At 41.7% G+C, this 14228-nt stretch overlaps 1 protein-coding gene across 3 annotated transcripts in view; it reads right to left on the bottom strand.

Annotated features, from left to right (window-relative positions):
- POM121C (POM121 transmembrane nucleoporin C) overlaps positions 1-14228 on the bottom strand; it is a 49682-nt gene that overhangs the window by 5802 nt on the left and 29652 nt on the right. For all 3 annotated transcript variants that reach the window (XM_049111064.1, XM_049111063.1, XM_025425848.3), the window contains exons 6-10: positions 2791-2882; positions 2080-2153; positions 1493-1617; positions 1265-1367; positions 826-1002 (exon numbers count right to left, since the gene is read on the bottom strand). In XM_049111064.1, coding sequence (XP_048967021.1) covers positions 826-1002; positions 1265-1367; positions 1493-1617; positions 2080-2153; positions 2791-2882 — 571 coding nt within the window. The remainder of the gene's footprint in view (positions 1-825; positions 1003-1264; positions 1368-1492; positions 1618-2079; positions 2154-2790; positions 2883-14228) is intronic.

Raw genomic sequence — 14228 nt, forward strand, 5'->3', positions numbered from 1 at the left:
GTGCCTGGCACAGTGTAAGGGCTTCTGTGTCAGTCAACAAACATGGCTGCACCTATAGCACAGACCCTTAACATGTCTACTCCCTAAAATCAAGCTGGCATTAGCTCTACCCTTCAAGATCGTTAAGATACAAAGGGATATGATTTGGCCAAACTGGGGGATAAATTACGTGGAGATGAAGGAAAACCCAATCATCCAAACTCAAGTCCAGTTAATCACTGAGATGCATCTTACTCACCCAAGAAAGATTTACTGTATTTACCTACTGTGTGTTGAGTGCAAAACATATAACCAGAAATAGAGGTCTCTCTGTCCCCAGGCCCTGGGAGAGTCTGATGACTGACAGTTACTAAGTGATAAAGGGCAGACAGAGGGGTGTGGCACATACAGTGCCATCAAGGACCCTTGGAAACCTAGAGAGAAAAGGACCAAATGTCCTCTTGTGCCTGTGATCTGAGAGGCATGAGACAAAACCTCGTAACCACATGATCCCACTTACATTTCAGAGACACCTCACTAAACATTATTCACATGTTACAGAGGATGACAGCAAGGCTCAGAGTAGCTCACGAAGTGCGTTTCAAATCACGAGCCATGTGACTAAAACTAGACTACCGACTCCAGCTTTAAGCACAGCAGCCCCCTTCCTGATAGCTTCCCGATTAGAGAATTCTGAAGCTCTTGAGTGCACAGCACACCAGGTTGCGTCTGGTGAGCCAATCATGGTCTCACAGATTTCTAGAGACCAGCAGGCACACTGCTTTTACTTCAACTGAAACCTAGGGGCACATCCTTCTACACTCTGCAGGGGGCTCTCCCACTCACCCGAAGAAGATGGCAGGCTAGCAGAACTCTGCATCTTCTTCAAGCTCTCGAGCAGCGGGTTGGTGTTTGGGGCTGGGAGGGTAGCTGGGGAGGTGGTGGTCCCAGCAGCAGGCGGGGTGAACGTCAGAGAAGGCTGAGTGGTAGGGGGCTTCTCAGTGACAGAATTCGAGGAAGTATCTAAGGAGAAAGATCGTGTTTGGCAGTTCTCTCCAGGGGCACATCACAGAGCACTCAGGTCTAAAAGGCATGTGACAAGATCTCATAACCATGGGATCCCAAACACAGTATCAGCTCTGGAAATGTCTCCCCTCAATTCCAATGCTCACGGTTTCCCTGATTCTACCAAGGAACCAAATGGATTTCTCAGATGAGAAGGGTCCAAATAAAACCCAAGGAAACAACTCCCCTCCGGAGCATGGAGCTGACTGGTCTTCCTTACCGGTCCCATCTGCCAAGGCCTTGTTAAACCACCGCAGTGAGGCTCTTTTTTCCAGATCCAGGTCTTCAGCAGTGATAGAATAGCCAAGCTGGGGAGGTGGGGGCTGCCAGAGGGAAAGATGAGAGGCTTGTCAGTCAGAGAAGCTGTAAGAAACCTGTACTTAGCTTTTCTAGAACTTAGGAGTGCTGCCCTGGGTGGGTGGGCAGGTATGGATGGACAGAGCCCTACCAGGGTCAGCCGGGCCCCTCGCCGGGAGGGCAGCAACTGAATCTTCCGCTTGCGCTGCCCAGAGCTGCCAGGTGTGGGCGGGGAGCTCCACGAGTTCTGTGCCTTCGACGTGGTTGTATCTGCAGCTAAAGAAACAAAAGACGGACTTGTCTACTTCCTCTTCTCTTCCAGGAATGGCTAGGTGTGTCTATCCACCTGATCTTTCCACACTGAATCTTCATGGAGTACCTCTGAAAGGTTGTATCTTCCATGGCTGGGATTTTGGATAGTTTTTGCAAGATTTCTGATAGGAGAGTATGAAGAGGTAACTGCCCCAAATGCAAACATTAAGTGCTTACTGGATAGTCGTTTCCTGGACTGCTCACAGGTTCCTCTGCCTTAGCGGATCACCAGGCCATAGGCACATTGGGCTGCACTGTAGATCCACCCGTGCCAGACTACAAATCTCTGAATAAGCCCTTTTCCTTCTGGGCCTGGTTGGCCCTCCACACAGCGATGCTCCATGCAGGTTTTCCAAGAGGCAATGGTCTACACACCCTCCAGAAACACTCCCAGCACAAAACATTCTTGCACACTTATCAACCTACCTTTTTCTCCCTGGGCCTCCTTGTCTGCTGCCAATGGAGTCGAAGAACTGGAGTGATGAGAAAGCTCATCTTCTCTGCAGGCAGAAGAGGCACAAGTGCGCTTAAAAACACCTCTTGACAGAGTACAGGTGACTTCCTATGCCCTCCTAACTACCAAGTGGCCAAAGTCTAGAACAATCAAGATTTAAGATTACAGTATGCCAGAATAAAATATTTAAGAAATCAAAAGAAAATTCCTACAAAACGAAGGGAGTCTGTTCACAGATGCCATGGGAAACCTTTGTCTCAGCAGGAACAAAAACAATAACCTTCAAAACCTTACTTACAATCCACCAAGTCTCTGAGAGCTGCAGTCACACTTCTGACCCCTAAAAGCAGTGTTCTAGTCAACTTTCGATGCCTAGAGGGTCAGTTGGGAGTCTAGAATGTGAACTCTTCTGCCCCTGACGTAACTTCCTCTGTCCCCCTACCCTCCGTGGCCTCCACGCACACCCTGGTCACTTGAGCTGCAGGATGAGAAAGGGAGGCAGAGCTTCTAGGGTCAGCACAGGAGACCATTAAGAGAGGAGAGCAGTGCAGGCAGGATTTCGTTGTCCTCAATGGCAATTTTTCAGATTCTCCAAATCATAGCTGCAGGAAGCCTAAGAGCCGAGTATACGTTCTTCTTTCCCGCCCTCTCATTCATCTACAGCATGAGTCAGGACTCATTACCTGATTTTCTTTGCTGGCCTCTCTGGTGTCTGGGAGCGAGATGAGGCTGGGCTAGAGAATGGTGATGAGCTGGGCCCACTTCTCTTCCAAAACTGAAAGGCAAACAGCAGCGACATGACCAAGCCTACAGGACAATACAACTTTGTGTTCTGTTCAGCACTGCATATCAAGTCTCCTTTTCAGTGACTTAAACATCTCTTTATGGGGTGCCTGGTTGGCTCAGGCAATAGAACATGTGACTCTTAATCTTGGGGTTGTGTTGGGTGCAGGTTATTTAAAAATAAAATCTTAGGGGTGCCTGGGTGGCTCAGTGGCTGAGCATCTGCCTTCGGCTCAGGGCATGATCCCGGATTCCTGGGATCAACTGCCAGTATTAACTATGGGGGAAAATAATCTGAACAAGTAAGGGAAAGATAACTAATAAATGTTCAAGGAGTCAATGTACTTTAAGGGGAATGTTATGTTCAGTAGTGGTTTAGAGCTATGATGCACGTTTACTCTATGTTGTCTACAGAACTGACAAAATTAAGAAACTGTTCCAACCACTCCCCCCGAATCCTACTATAACCAAAATAAGCCAGTAAACTAATTTAGTCTTCCTTTCATTAATTTAGCTTTACTACTTTTTAAAAAATGTGCATAAATGACATTTATAACTTTTGCAACATCCCCCTGACAGCAAAGATGCTCTGTTCTTAAACTCCTCTCCCGCAAAGCAGCCTCCCAACAAAGTAACACAGAGCAAGCACTCTGTCCACAGTTGCATTAAGTCTTTAGCCTAATTACAAAAATACTAAGCTATCACCGTAGACCTTTTCCTACTGAGAAGCTTCTGGTAATTTCTTAATTCAGCAACAGTTACATCATATTAGAGGCACCTTGGTGCCTCAGTCAGTTGAGCATCCCAACTCTTGGTTTTGGCTCAGGTCATGGATCTCAAGGTTGTGAGATCAAGCCCTGTGCTCATCAGTGGGGAGTCTTCATGAGATTCTTGCTTTCCCTCTGCCCCTCACCCCACTTGCACGTGTCCTCTAAAATAAGTAAATCTTAAAAACAAAACAAAACAAAAAAAAACCTCTCTTTAATAAAAGTATTGCTATGGGAACCCTGGGTGGCGCAGCAGTTTAGCGCCTGCCTTTGGCCCAGGGCGCGATCCTGGAGACCCGGGATCGAATCCCACGCCCGGTGCATGGAGCCTGCTTCTCCCTCTGCCTGTGTCTCTGCCTCTCTCTCTCTGTGTGACTATCATAAATAAAAATAAAAATTAAAAAAAAAAAGTATTGCTATGCAGCAAGAAAACTACTGTACACGCTTTGTATCATCTGAATTTTCAACCATACATTTCCATAAAATAGAAATAAAACCTATGCAGGCAGGAAATAAAAACATCCCAAAACAAAACAAAAACCATAAAATTAAAGGCACACATTTTCAAGAAAAGCATGGGAGTCCTGGAACTCCACATAAGTATAATGACCATATCAAGTGAAAAGGTAGCAAAAGATATAACAAGTCATAAAAATAAATAGTCAATCTATGTATCTAGCAGTCGATTTAGTTCCACACTATAATTCAATTTTTATTTGCTCAGTTTCCACTTTAGAGAGGTACTATAGGTTTCTACTTGACAAAGAATGCAAAGATGAGCAAGAGCACTCCATCACCAAGAAATTTACAATGTGGAAAAGAGACAAGAGAGTACACTAATTGACTGTAACAGTCAAAAGGTAACAGAGGTCTCTGCACAGGAGCCCCAGAAGAGACAGGATGCAGAGCTGGTGAGAAGAATTGGTACAGGATGGAGGTGATGTCTGAGAGCCTTTCATGACTTCACAAAAAGCTCCTGAAGACAGACAAGCTGTACAGGATCATGACAGAATGGACACATCATCCCACAGCAGGAACAGAACAAGGAAAGGAAGGCTGCAGGGAAGTATCAAGTGCTCCAAGAAGATAATAAATATCCTGGGCTGGCTGATACAGAGAACATAGAAAGGAACAACTGGGGACAAGGCCAGAGAGGCAAGCTAGGGTTTGAAGTGCCGAAGGCAATGGTAAATGTTCCTACTTTGGAAAATAAGTCTTCTAAGACACATGGAGAGATCAATACTGTACACAAAGAGGTTAGAGGACAGCTCGTTTTTTCAATAACTGGTCCCCATCCAACATGTGTAATAATTTTACTATAAATATTATTTGAAATAATTCAAAGCTAGAATTTCTAGTTTGGATGGCTGTAGATCTGGGTATTTCCTAGCGTCCCCCTGGAAAAATACAGTTAAGTCAAAGATCTCTACTGTCATTTGCATCAAATATTAGGCCTGTAGCCTATACTGATTACTGAAGATAATCACTACCTCAGTACATTTTTTTTTTTTAAGAGAAGTTTCAACATAAAGAACTTTCATATTAAACTCCTCTTTCTAAGACCTACTTCTGAGAACTTCTACATGCAAAGACCACACGTTAACAGGGCACTGGTCACTACTTAGAACACCAAATAGCAATTAGCATCAGTGGGTGTATTTTTCCTGCAGGGGGTCACATGCTCCACAATGAGTGAGGGCACTTATAATAAACTCTGACCCTCTTTCAGGCAGTGGCTGTGTTGTTCAAGAGCCACATTCCTGCTAGGGATGACAGCAAATGCTGAAGAAGGTGTGACCTCCATCCGTGTGAAGGCATGGCAGTAAGGAAGAGCTAACTAGGGTGGTGAGACATCACAGAGATGAGAAGAGGAGCCAAGGGGTGAGCTCTCACCTTTAGGTCTCCTTTTTCTCTCATGGTGACTGCCAATTCCAAAATTAAAAGCTGCAGTTGAGAGGCTGAGAAAAGCTTTTGGCAGTCTCACATGGTTGGAAAGACAAAAATGAATTCAGGGCTTTCCAAAGTATAGGGGCCCTAACAAGACCTAAAGCTTTTCTTTTGGATTCCCAAGACTACAAGTGGGGATACAGGGGAAATCAGAAATAAACTAGCCCTCATAAGAACCGACAACCAGGGATCCCTGGGTGGCGCAGCGGTTTGGCGCCTGCCTTTGGCCCAGGGCTCGATCCTGGAGACCCGGGATCGAATCCCACGTCGGGCTCCCGGTGCATGGAGCCTGCTTCTCCCTCTGCCTGTGTCTCTGCGCCTCTCTCTCTCTCTCTCTGTGACTATCATAAATAAATAAAATTAAAAAAAAAAAAAAGAACCGACAACCAACTCAGAATCATGTCAAGTCCACCCAGACAGAAGTAATCTGCCCCTATCCTAGCTACTGCCAGAGGTAAAATAAAAAAGCAAAATCTCTCTGGAGAAAGATACCATCATTCAGAGCTTCAAGGCACCATTTACATTTTTTTTTCCAATGTCTGACATAAAAAAGCAACAACAAAAATCAAGTATATAAGAAAGTAGTATTTACCCAATCCCCCAGAGGAAAAAAGCAGACATCAGAAATAGACCACAGAAGATTCAAATACCGGAGTTACTGAACAAGACTTTGGAATATTATTATAATAATTTAAATGACAACATGGAAAATTCTGGCAGATAAGCCTAAGAAAGATAACAATAATGCTTTAAGAATGTGATGGATCAGCTAAAATAGCACAAAGCTAAAGAAAATCTGTAAACTGGGGATCCCTGGGTGGCGCAGCGGTTTAGCACCTGCCTTTGGCCCAGGGCGCGATCCTGGAGACCCGGGATCGAATCCCACGTCGGGCTCCCGGTGCATGGAGCCTGCTACTCCCTCTGCCTATGTCTCTGCCTCTCTCTCTCTCTCTGTGTGACTATCATAAATTAAAAAAAAAAAAAAAAAAATTTAAAGAAAATCTGTAAACTGAACCAGGGAAGTACTGGAGATGAGGAGACAAAAGGATGGGAAACACAGACAGACATGAGACCAACAGAAAAGGTCTAACGTGTCCTGGACACCAAGAAAATAAAGAAAATAGGGCAGAACAACATCTGAAAAGAAAATGGTTGAGGTGTTTCAAAACCATCAAAAGACATCAAACCACATGACAAATTCCAAGGAATATAAATCATAAGTGAGCACTGCATAAAATTTCTCAAGTGAAGTGGAAACATTTACCAAACTGAACATGTGCTGGGCCACAAAGCAAATCTCAAAAAATTTGAAAAAGGAACTTCCTATCTACAAAAAACCTGTATCAGGGGTGCTGGGGTGGCTCAGTCAGTTCAGTGGCCAACTCCTGGTTTTGGCTCAGGTTGTGATCTCAGGGTTGTGGGACTGAGCCCCACATTGAGCTTTGCACTCGTGCAACATCTGCTTGAGACTCTCTCCCTCCCCCATCCTGACCTTGAGCACACTCTCTCTCTGAAATAAATCTTACAGAAACCCTCAAAAAACCAAAAACCAACCCTATACCAAACAGCATATATAACAAGAAATGAGGAAAGCACTCCCTTTAAGATCAGGAAAAACCAGGATGTTTGCTATCACTTCTATTTAACATTGTACTTCGGGTCTTAACCAAATATAGTAAGTCCCCAATAATATAAGGATAGGAAAAAGAAAAAGAAAAAAAGTAGCTGTCATTGTAGACAACATGATGTACACACAAAAATCCTAAAAAATATACAAAAGAATATTATGGAATTTAGCAAATTTTCTGAATATAATAATCAGTTGTATTTGTGTACATCAGCAACAGATTTTAACATACTATTTATAGTAGCATCAAAAAAATATATATCTAGAAATAAGTTTAATATGTAGGACCACTACACGGAGCAGCTAAAGATGATATAAAGAAATAAAAGAGGGATCCCTGGGTGGTTCAGCGGTTGAGTGTCTGCCTTTGGCTCAGGGCATGGTCCTGAGGTCTAAGATTGAGTCCCATATCGGGGACTTTACTTTTATTACTTTTATTTACTTTTCTAAATATCTCCTGTGAGGAGCCTGCTTCTCTGTCAGCCTATGTCTCTGCCTCTCTCTGTCTCTCTCTTGAATGAATAAAATCTTAAAAAAAAAAAAAAAAAAAAAAGAGAAATGAAAGATATCCCATGTTCATGGATTGGGAGATTCAACATGTAAAAAATATCATCTCTCTAAAATAATTGGTAGATTAAAGGCAATCTTAATATCTCAACAAGTGTCCTTTCTTTTGATAGAAACCGACAAGCTGATTCTAAACTGACAAGGAAATGCAAAAGGTCAAGATCCAAGACAATTCTGAAGAAGAAGGAGAGAAGGAGAAAGTTGGATGACTTATTCTACTACACATCAAAACTAAAAGACTATGTGGTACAGGGTAGAAAAAAAGATGGGGGGACACCTGGGTGGCTCAGTGGTTGAGCGTCTGCCTTTGGCTCAGGGCATGATTCCGGAGTCCAGGGGTCAAGTCCCACAGGCTTCCTGCATGGAGCCTGCTTCTCCCTCTGCCTGTGTGTGTCTCTGCCTCTCTCTCTCTCTCTCATGAATAAATAAATAAAATCTTAAAAAAAAGAAAAAAAAAAGATGGGTATAGGGCACAAAAATAGACCAATGGAACAGAACAGATCTAGAAATAATCCATGTATTATGGACATTTAAATTATAACAAAGGCAGTGCTACAGAGCAATAGGAAAGGGATGGTCCATTCTTTCAATAAATGTTGCTAAGAAAAAAGAAAATGTTGCTAAGTCAAGTGGATATTTATATGGAAAAACACTAATTTTGATCGCTACCTCACACCATATACAAAAATCAACTTTAGGTGGATTACAGATCCAAATGTGAAAGAAAAAGAATAAAGCTTCTAGAAGGTAGTATAATATCATGACTTTAAGTAGACAAATAATTCCTATACAATGCACACAATACATTAACCATAAGTGTAAAGTGAAGAAAATGAAGCGATGAGACAGAGTAGAACAATGATTTCACACAATTTATAGAGAGCTTGTATATAGAATATATAAAGAATTTCTATAAATCAGAAAGAAAGTACGAATGGCCAACGAACAGTTCACACCTCTATTTCATTAGCAATCAACAATTACAATTATAACCATAAATTACAACCACAACGAAATACTTCACACCTGTTGGAATGGGTCATTAAAGAGACTGGAGACACCAAGTGTTAGTGAGGATGTATAACCACAGGAACAAAACCTCATACTGTACTGGTAAGAGTATCAACTGAAACAACCTTAAAAAATGATTTAACATCTACTACAACTGAATATTACACATACTTTATATATATTTACCAAAAGACTTAACACAAGAATATTCATAGCAACATTATGCATATGGAAATCCAAATGTCCAACAGGAGGAAAAATTAATTATGGTATATTCACATAAAGAAAATGAACACAGAATAAGACTTGCTGCTACATGCAACAACTTGGATGCTAGATGCATCTCATAAGGAAAAACAGTGGGTGAAAGAAGCCAAACACAAAGAAAGCATATGCTGGTCTCCATTTATATAAAGTTTAAAAATAGATAAGACTATATAGTGCTAATACTCAAGAAGGAAGGAGGAGATATGAGAGGGGCTTCTGGGTGTTGAAAATGATTTATTATTTGACCTAGGTGGTGATAACATGGAACTGTATACTTATGATATTTACTTTTCTACATTACACTCTAATTTAAAATTTTTTTCAATATAGATTTGACATAGAATGCGATGTAATATGTCATCAAAAAGACAAAAAAAGCATATAATGTAATGATCCCATTTGTGTAACACAGACCAAAAAATTCTGTGTATTGGGCAGCCCCAGTGGTGCAGCGGTTTAGTGCCGCCTGCAGCCCAGGGTGTGATCCTGGAGACCCAGGATCGAGTCCCACGTCGGGCTTCCTGCATGGAGCCTGCTTCTCCCTCTGCCTGTCTCTGCCTCTCTCTCTCTCTCGCTCTCTCTGAATAAATAAATAAGTCTTAAAAAAAAAATTCTGTGTATTATCTGTTTGCACACATAGTACAAATGTTAACAACAGGTACCTACCTATGGGATGAAGACTGGGACAGCCAGGATAGGGAAAAAAATTTTTTTAATGATTTTATTTGAGAGAGTACACATATAGAGGGAGAGGGAGAGGAAGCAGCAGACTCCTTGATGAGCAGGGAGCCTGACTCAGGGCCTGATCCCAGGGAGATCATGACCTGAGCTGAAGGCAGCTGCTTAACTGACTGAGCCACCTAGGCACTCCAAGAACAGGGGAATTTTATCTTTTTTTTTTTTAATCTTAACAGCTATCTACACCTAACCCCCCCCCTTTTTTTTTAAAGATTTTATTTATTTATTCATGAGAGATACAGAGACATAGAGGCAGAAGCAGGCTCCTCACAGGAGGACTTGATCCCCAGATCGAGGATCATGCCCTGAGCCGAAGGCAGACACTCAACCGCTGAGCCACTCAGGGTCCCTTAAAAACTTTTTGAAACCAGGAAAAGCAGTACTTGCAGCACATGTCATAAACTCCAACGAGCAGAGTACACAGTAAAAAGTTTTCCTTCTACCTCATAGTTACTCCTGGTTTCTAATAAAATGTCTCAAAATTATTCTATGCATGTTAAAAGATTAAAGAAACCAGCCACACAAATAACAGAGGACAGTATATACACAGTTCCGCACCTTGCTTTTGTTCTGTATTTTTGAATTCACACCAGTGCCTATTAAGCTACCTGATTCTTTTTGATAGTTACATAGTATTGTATGTAGCTTATAAAACTTATGGAAATACTGTTAACCAGTCCCCCCCCAGATATATTTACATTGTTTCCAAGCTTCTGCTATTAAAATGCTACAATCAACACCCTCCTATATACTCTTGAGTATACAAAGAGAACTCCTAAAAACAAACCTACTGGATCAAAAGACACATACATCTCTAATATTGATAATTACTGCCATACTGCTCTCCAGAGAACTGTATAAATTGACACTCCCAACAGCAATGCATGAGAAGCCTGTTTTTGCAAACACTTTTATGGTTTTTATTTTACATTTAAATATTTAGTTCATTTGGAATGTTTCTCTAATACGTGAAAATCTGCCCAAACTCACTCATAAAAGACACAAATATGGGGCACCTGGGTGGTTCAGTGGTTGAGTGACTCTTGATTTTGGTTCACATCATGATCTCAGGGTTGTGGGATCCAGCCCTGTAGCAGTAGGCTCCATGCCCAGCGTGGAGCCCAAGGTGGGGCTTGAACTCATGACTCTCTGATCAAGACCTGAGCTGAGATCAAGAATCAGATGCTTAACCAATTGAACCATCCAGGCACCCCAGAACAATTTTTTTTTTAAAACAGATTTTATTTTTAAGTAATCACTATATCCAATGTGCGACTTGAACTCATGACCACAAGGATCTAAAGTTGCATAATCCACCAGAAAGGCACATTCTACTGTATAGAATTTTAATTAATACATGCAGAGAGAACAAGAGAATTAGATTACCACCATCTTGCAACCTAATAAAATCATGGACCTAGGTAAAGATGATATATGGCTGCTAAAATCAAATGAAAAACAGAGAACTTAAAATGGAAGAATTGGACTGAAAACAGCTGAGCTCAGGGGTCATTACTAACCTCCAAAAAGGGAGGCAGTTAGACCTCATGCTCTCCTGGGGTGATGTAATCACAAGTACAGAGTATCACCTGTGCAATGTTCTGCCAAATAACTGAACTCGAATCTAATCAAGCCTCAGGACTCTCACCTTCCCGTTTACAAACATAGGGGAAACTGTACATGTTAAAATGATGCCACAATGACAGAAAATTAATCTAGAATGTGGGAAATTCCACAGAACAAAATGATCCAGTTTTTTTTTTAAAAAGGCATGAAAAAAATAGTAATATTACAGATTCAGAGAGTCTAAGAAACATAGGAACCAAATGTAAAAGAATTGATGTTTGGTCCCTCATTCAAACAAAGGAACTGTAATAAGTTTAGGATAACATGGGCAATCTGAACATGGAGCAATACTAACTGATATTAAAAAATTATTGGGGCAACTGGGTGGCTCAGTCAGTCAATCATGAGCCTCCGGTCATGATCTCAGGGTCCTGGGATGATGCCCCGCATTGGGTTCCTTGCTCAGCAGGGAGTCTGCTCCTCCCCCTCCCTCTTCCACTGTGATCTCTTTTGCTCTCACTTTCAAATGATTAAATATAAATCTTAAAAAAAAAAAAGGGGGGGGGGGCAGCCCGGGTGGCTCAGCGGTTTAGCGCCTGCCTTCAGCCCAGGGCATGATCCTGGAGTCCCGGGATCGAGTCTCACATCAGGCTTCCTGGATGGAGCCTGCTTCTCCCTCTGCCTGTGTCTCTGCCTCTTTCTGTGTCTCTCCTGAATAAGTAAATAAAATATCAAAAAAAAAAAAAAAAAGAACATAATTAAAAAAAAGAAGTTATTGCTGTTTAGGAGGAATAATGGTGCTGTGGTCATTAATGTTTAAAAAAGTTTTAAAACACACTGAAGAGGGATTCCTGGATGGCTCAGCGGTTAAGTGCCTGCCTTCAGCCCAGGGCATGATCCTGGAGACCCAGGATCAAATCCCACGTCAGGCTCACTGCATGGAGCCTGCTTCTCCTTCTGCCTATGTCTCTGCCTCTCTCTCTCTCTCTCTCTCTCTCTCATGAATAAATAAATAAAATCTTAAAAACAATAAAAATAGAGATCCCTGGGTGGCGCAGTGGTTTGGCGCCTGCCTTTGGCCCGGGGCTTGATCCTGGAGACCCGGGATCGAGTCCCACGTCGGGCTCCCGGTGCATGGAGCCTGCTTCTCCCTCTGCCTGTGTCTCTGCCTCTCTCTCTCTCTCTCTCTCTGTGTGACTATCACAAATAAATTAAAAATAAATAAATAAATAATAAATAAATAAATAAATAAATAAATAATAATAAAAAACACTGAAGAAATGACAGGTTTGTAATTTACTGTAAAATGCAACTCCAGGGCAAAAACAGGGTGGGGATGGACTGATGAAATAGACAAAATGCTAGTAACTAACTAGTGAAGCATAGGGATGTCCATTAGATTCCCTTTCCTTTTGTATGCATTTGAAATTTGACATAATAAAAAGATTTTAAGAACAGATGAGTACAGACATACTTTGTTTTATTGTACTTTGCAAATGTTGCTGTTTTGAACAAATTGAAGGTTTGTGGCAACTCTGCTTCAAGCAAGGCTTATTGGTGGCGTTTTCCTAACAACATTCGCTCACTTCCTGTCTCTGTCTCACATTTGGTTAAGTGTTGCAATATTTCCAACTTTTTATTATTATTTCCTTTGTTAGGGTGATCTGTGATCAGTCATCCTTGATGTTACTATTGTAATTATTTTGAGGAGCCACATACCACACCTTTAAAAGGTGGCAGACTTAACTGATAAATATGTGTGCTCTGTCCCATTAACTGGCAGTTCTCCCATCTCTCTCCCTCTCTTCTGGCCTATTTGCTGAAAGACTACAATGCTGCAATTATACCAGTTGACAACCCTTATAGTAGCCTCTTAAGTGTTCAACTGAAAGGAAGAGTTGCACATCTCACACGTTAAATCAGAAGCTACAAATGAGCAAGCTTAGTGAGGAAGGCAGGTCAAAAGCCAAATCAGGCTGAAAGCTAGGCTTTTTGCACCAAACAGCCAAGTTGTGAGCCCCAAGGAAAAGTCCTTGAAGGAAATTAAAAGTACTACTGTAATGAACACATGAATATATAAATGAAAAAAAAAAAAGCAATGTATGAATGATAAGAAAGCGAAAAGGCCTTATTGTTGATCTGGAGAAAGTCTGAGTGGTCTGGGTAGAAGATCAAACCAGCCACAACATTGCCTTAAGCCAAAGCCTAAACCAGAGCAAAACCTAACCCTTTAATTCCATGAAGGCTGAGAGGTGAGAACGTTGCAGGAGAGCAGTCTGGAGCTAGTAGAGGCTGACTCAGTGAGGTAAGAAGACATCTCCCTAACAAGGGGAAGCAGCAGAGGCTGATGTAGAAGCTGCAGTAGGTCATCCACAAGATCTAGCTAAGATCATTAATTAAAGGGGCTACAGCAAACAACGGGAATTTCAAGACAGAAAGCCTATACTGGAAGAAGATGCCATCCAGGACTTTCATAAAGTTTCATAAGCTACAAAGAAGTCAGTGCCTGGCTTCAAAAGACAGGCTGATTCTCTTGTTAGGGGTCAATATGGCTGGTGACTAAGTTGAAGCCAGTACTCATTAACCATTCTGAAAATCCTAGGGCTCTTGAGAATTATCCTCAATCTGCCTGTTGTGGTGTTATTCCTAGAACTGCTCAGGCTTAGGCCTTCATCTTTCATTTACATTATTGTAAAAGCCTTCTGGATTACCTTATCTCAAAAGCATTCTTCTCTCAAACTCTTCTTCCATGCACACTTTATTTTTTTTCTAGCTACTATATATAGAGTACCCGCTTATTGACATGTACTGTAATGGATATTTTTTAAGCATTACCTACAATCTTTAT

Source organism: Canis lupus, chromosome 6 (genome assembly GCF_003254725.2).
Source record: "Canis lupus dingo isolate Sandy chromosome 6, ASM325472v2, whole genome shotgun sequence".
Lineage (NCBI taxonomy): Eukaryota > Metazoa > Chordata > Mammalia > Carnivora > Canidae > Canis > Canis lupus.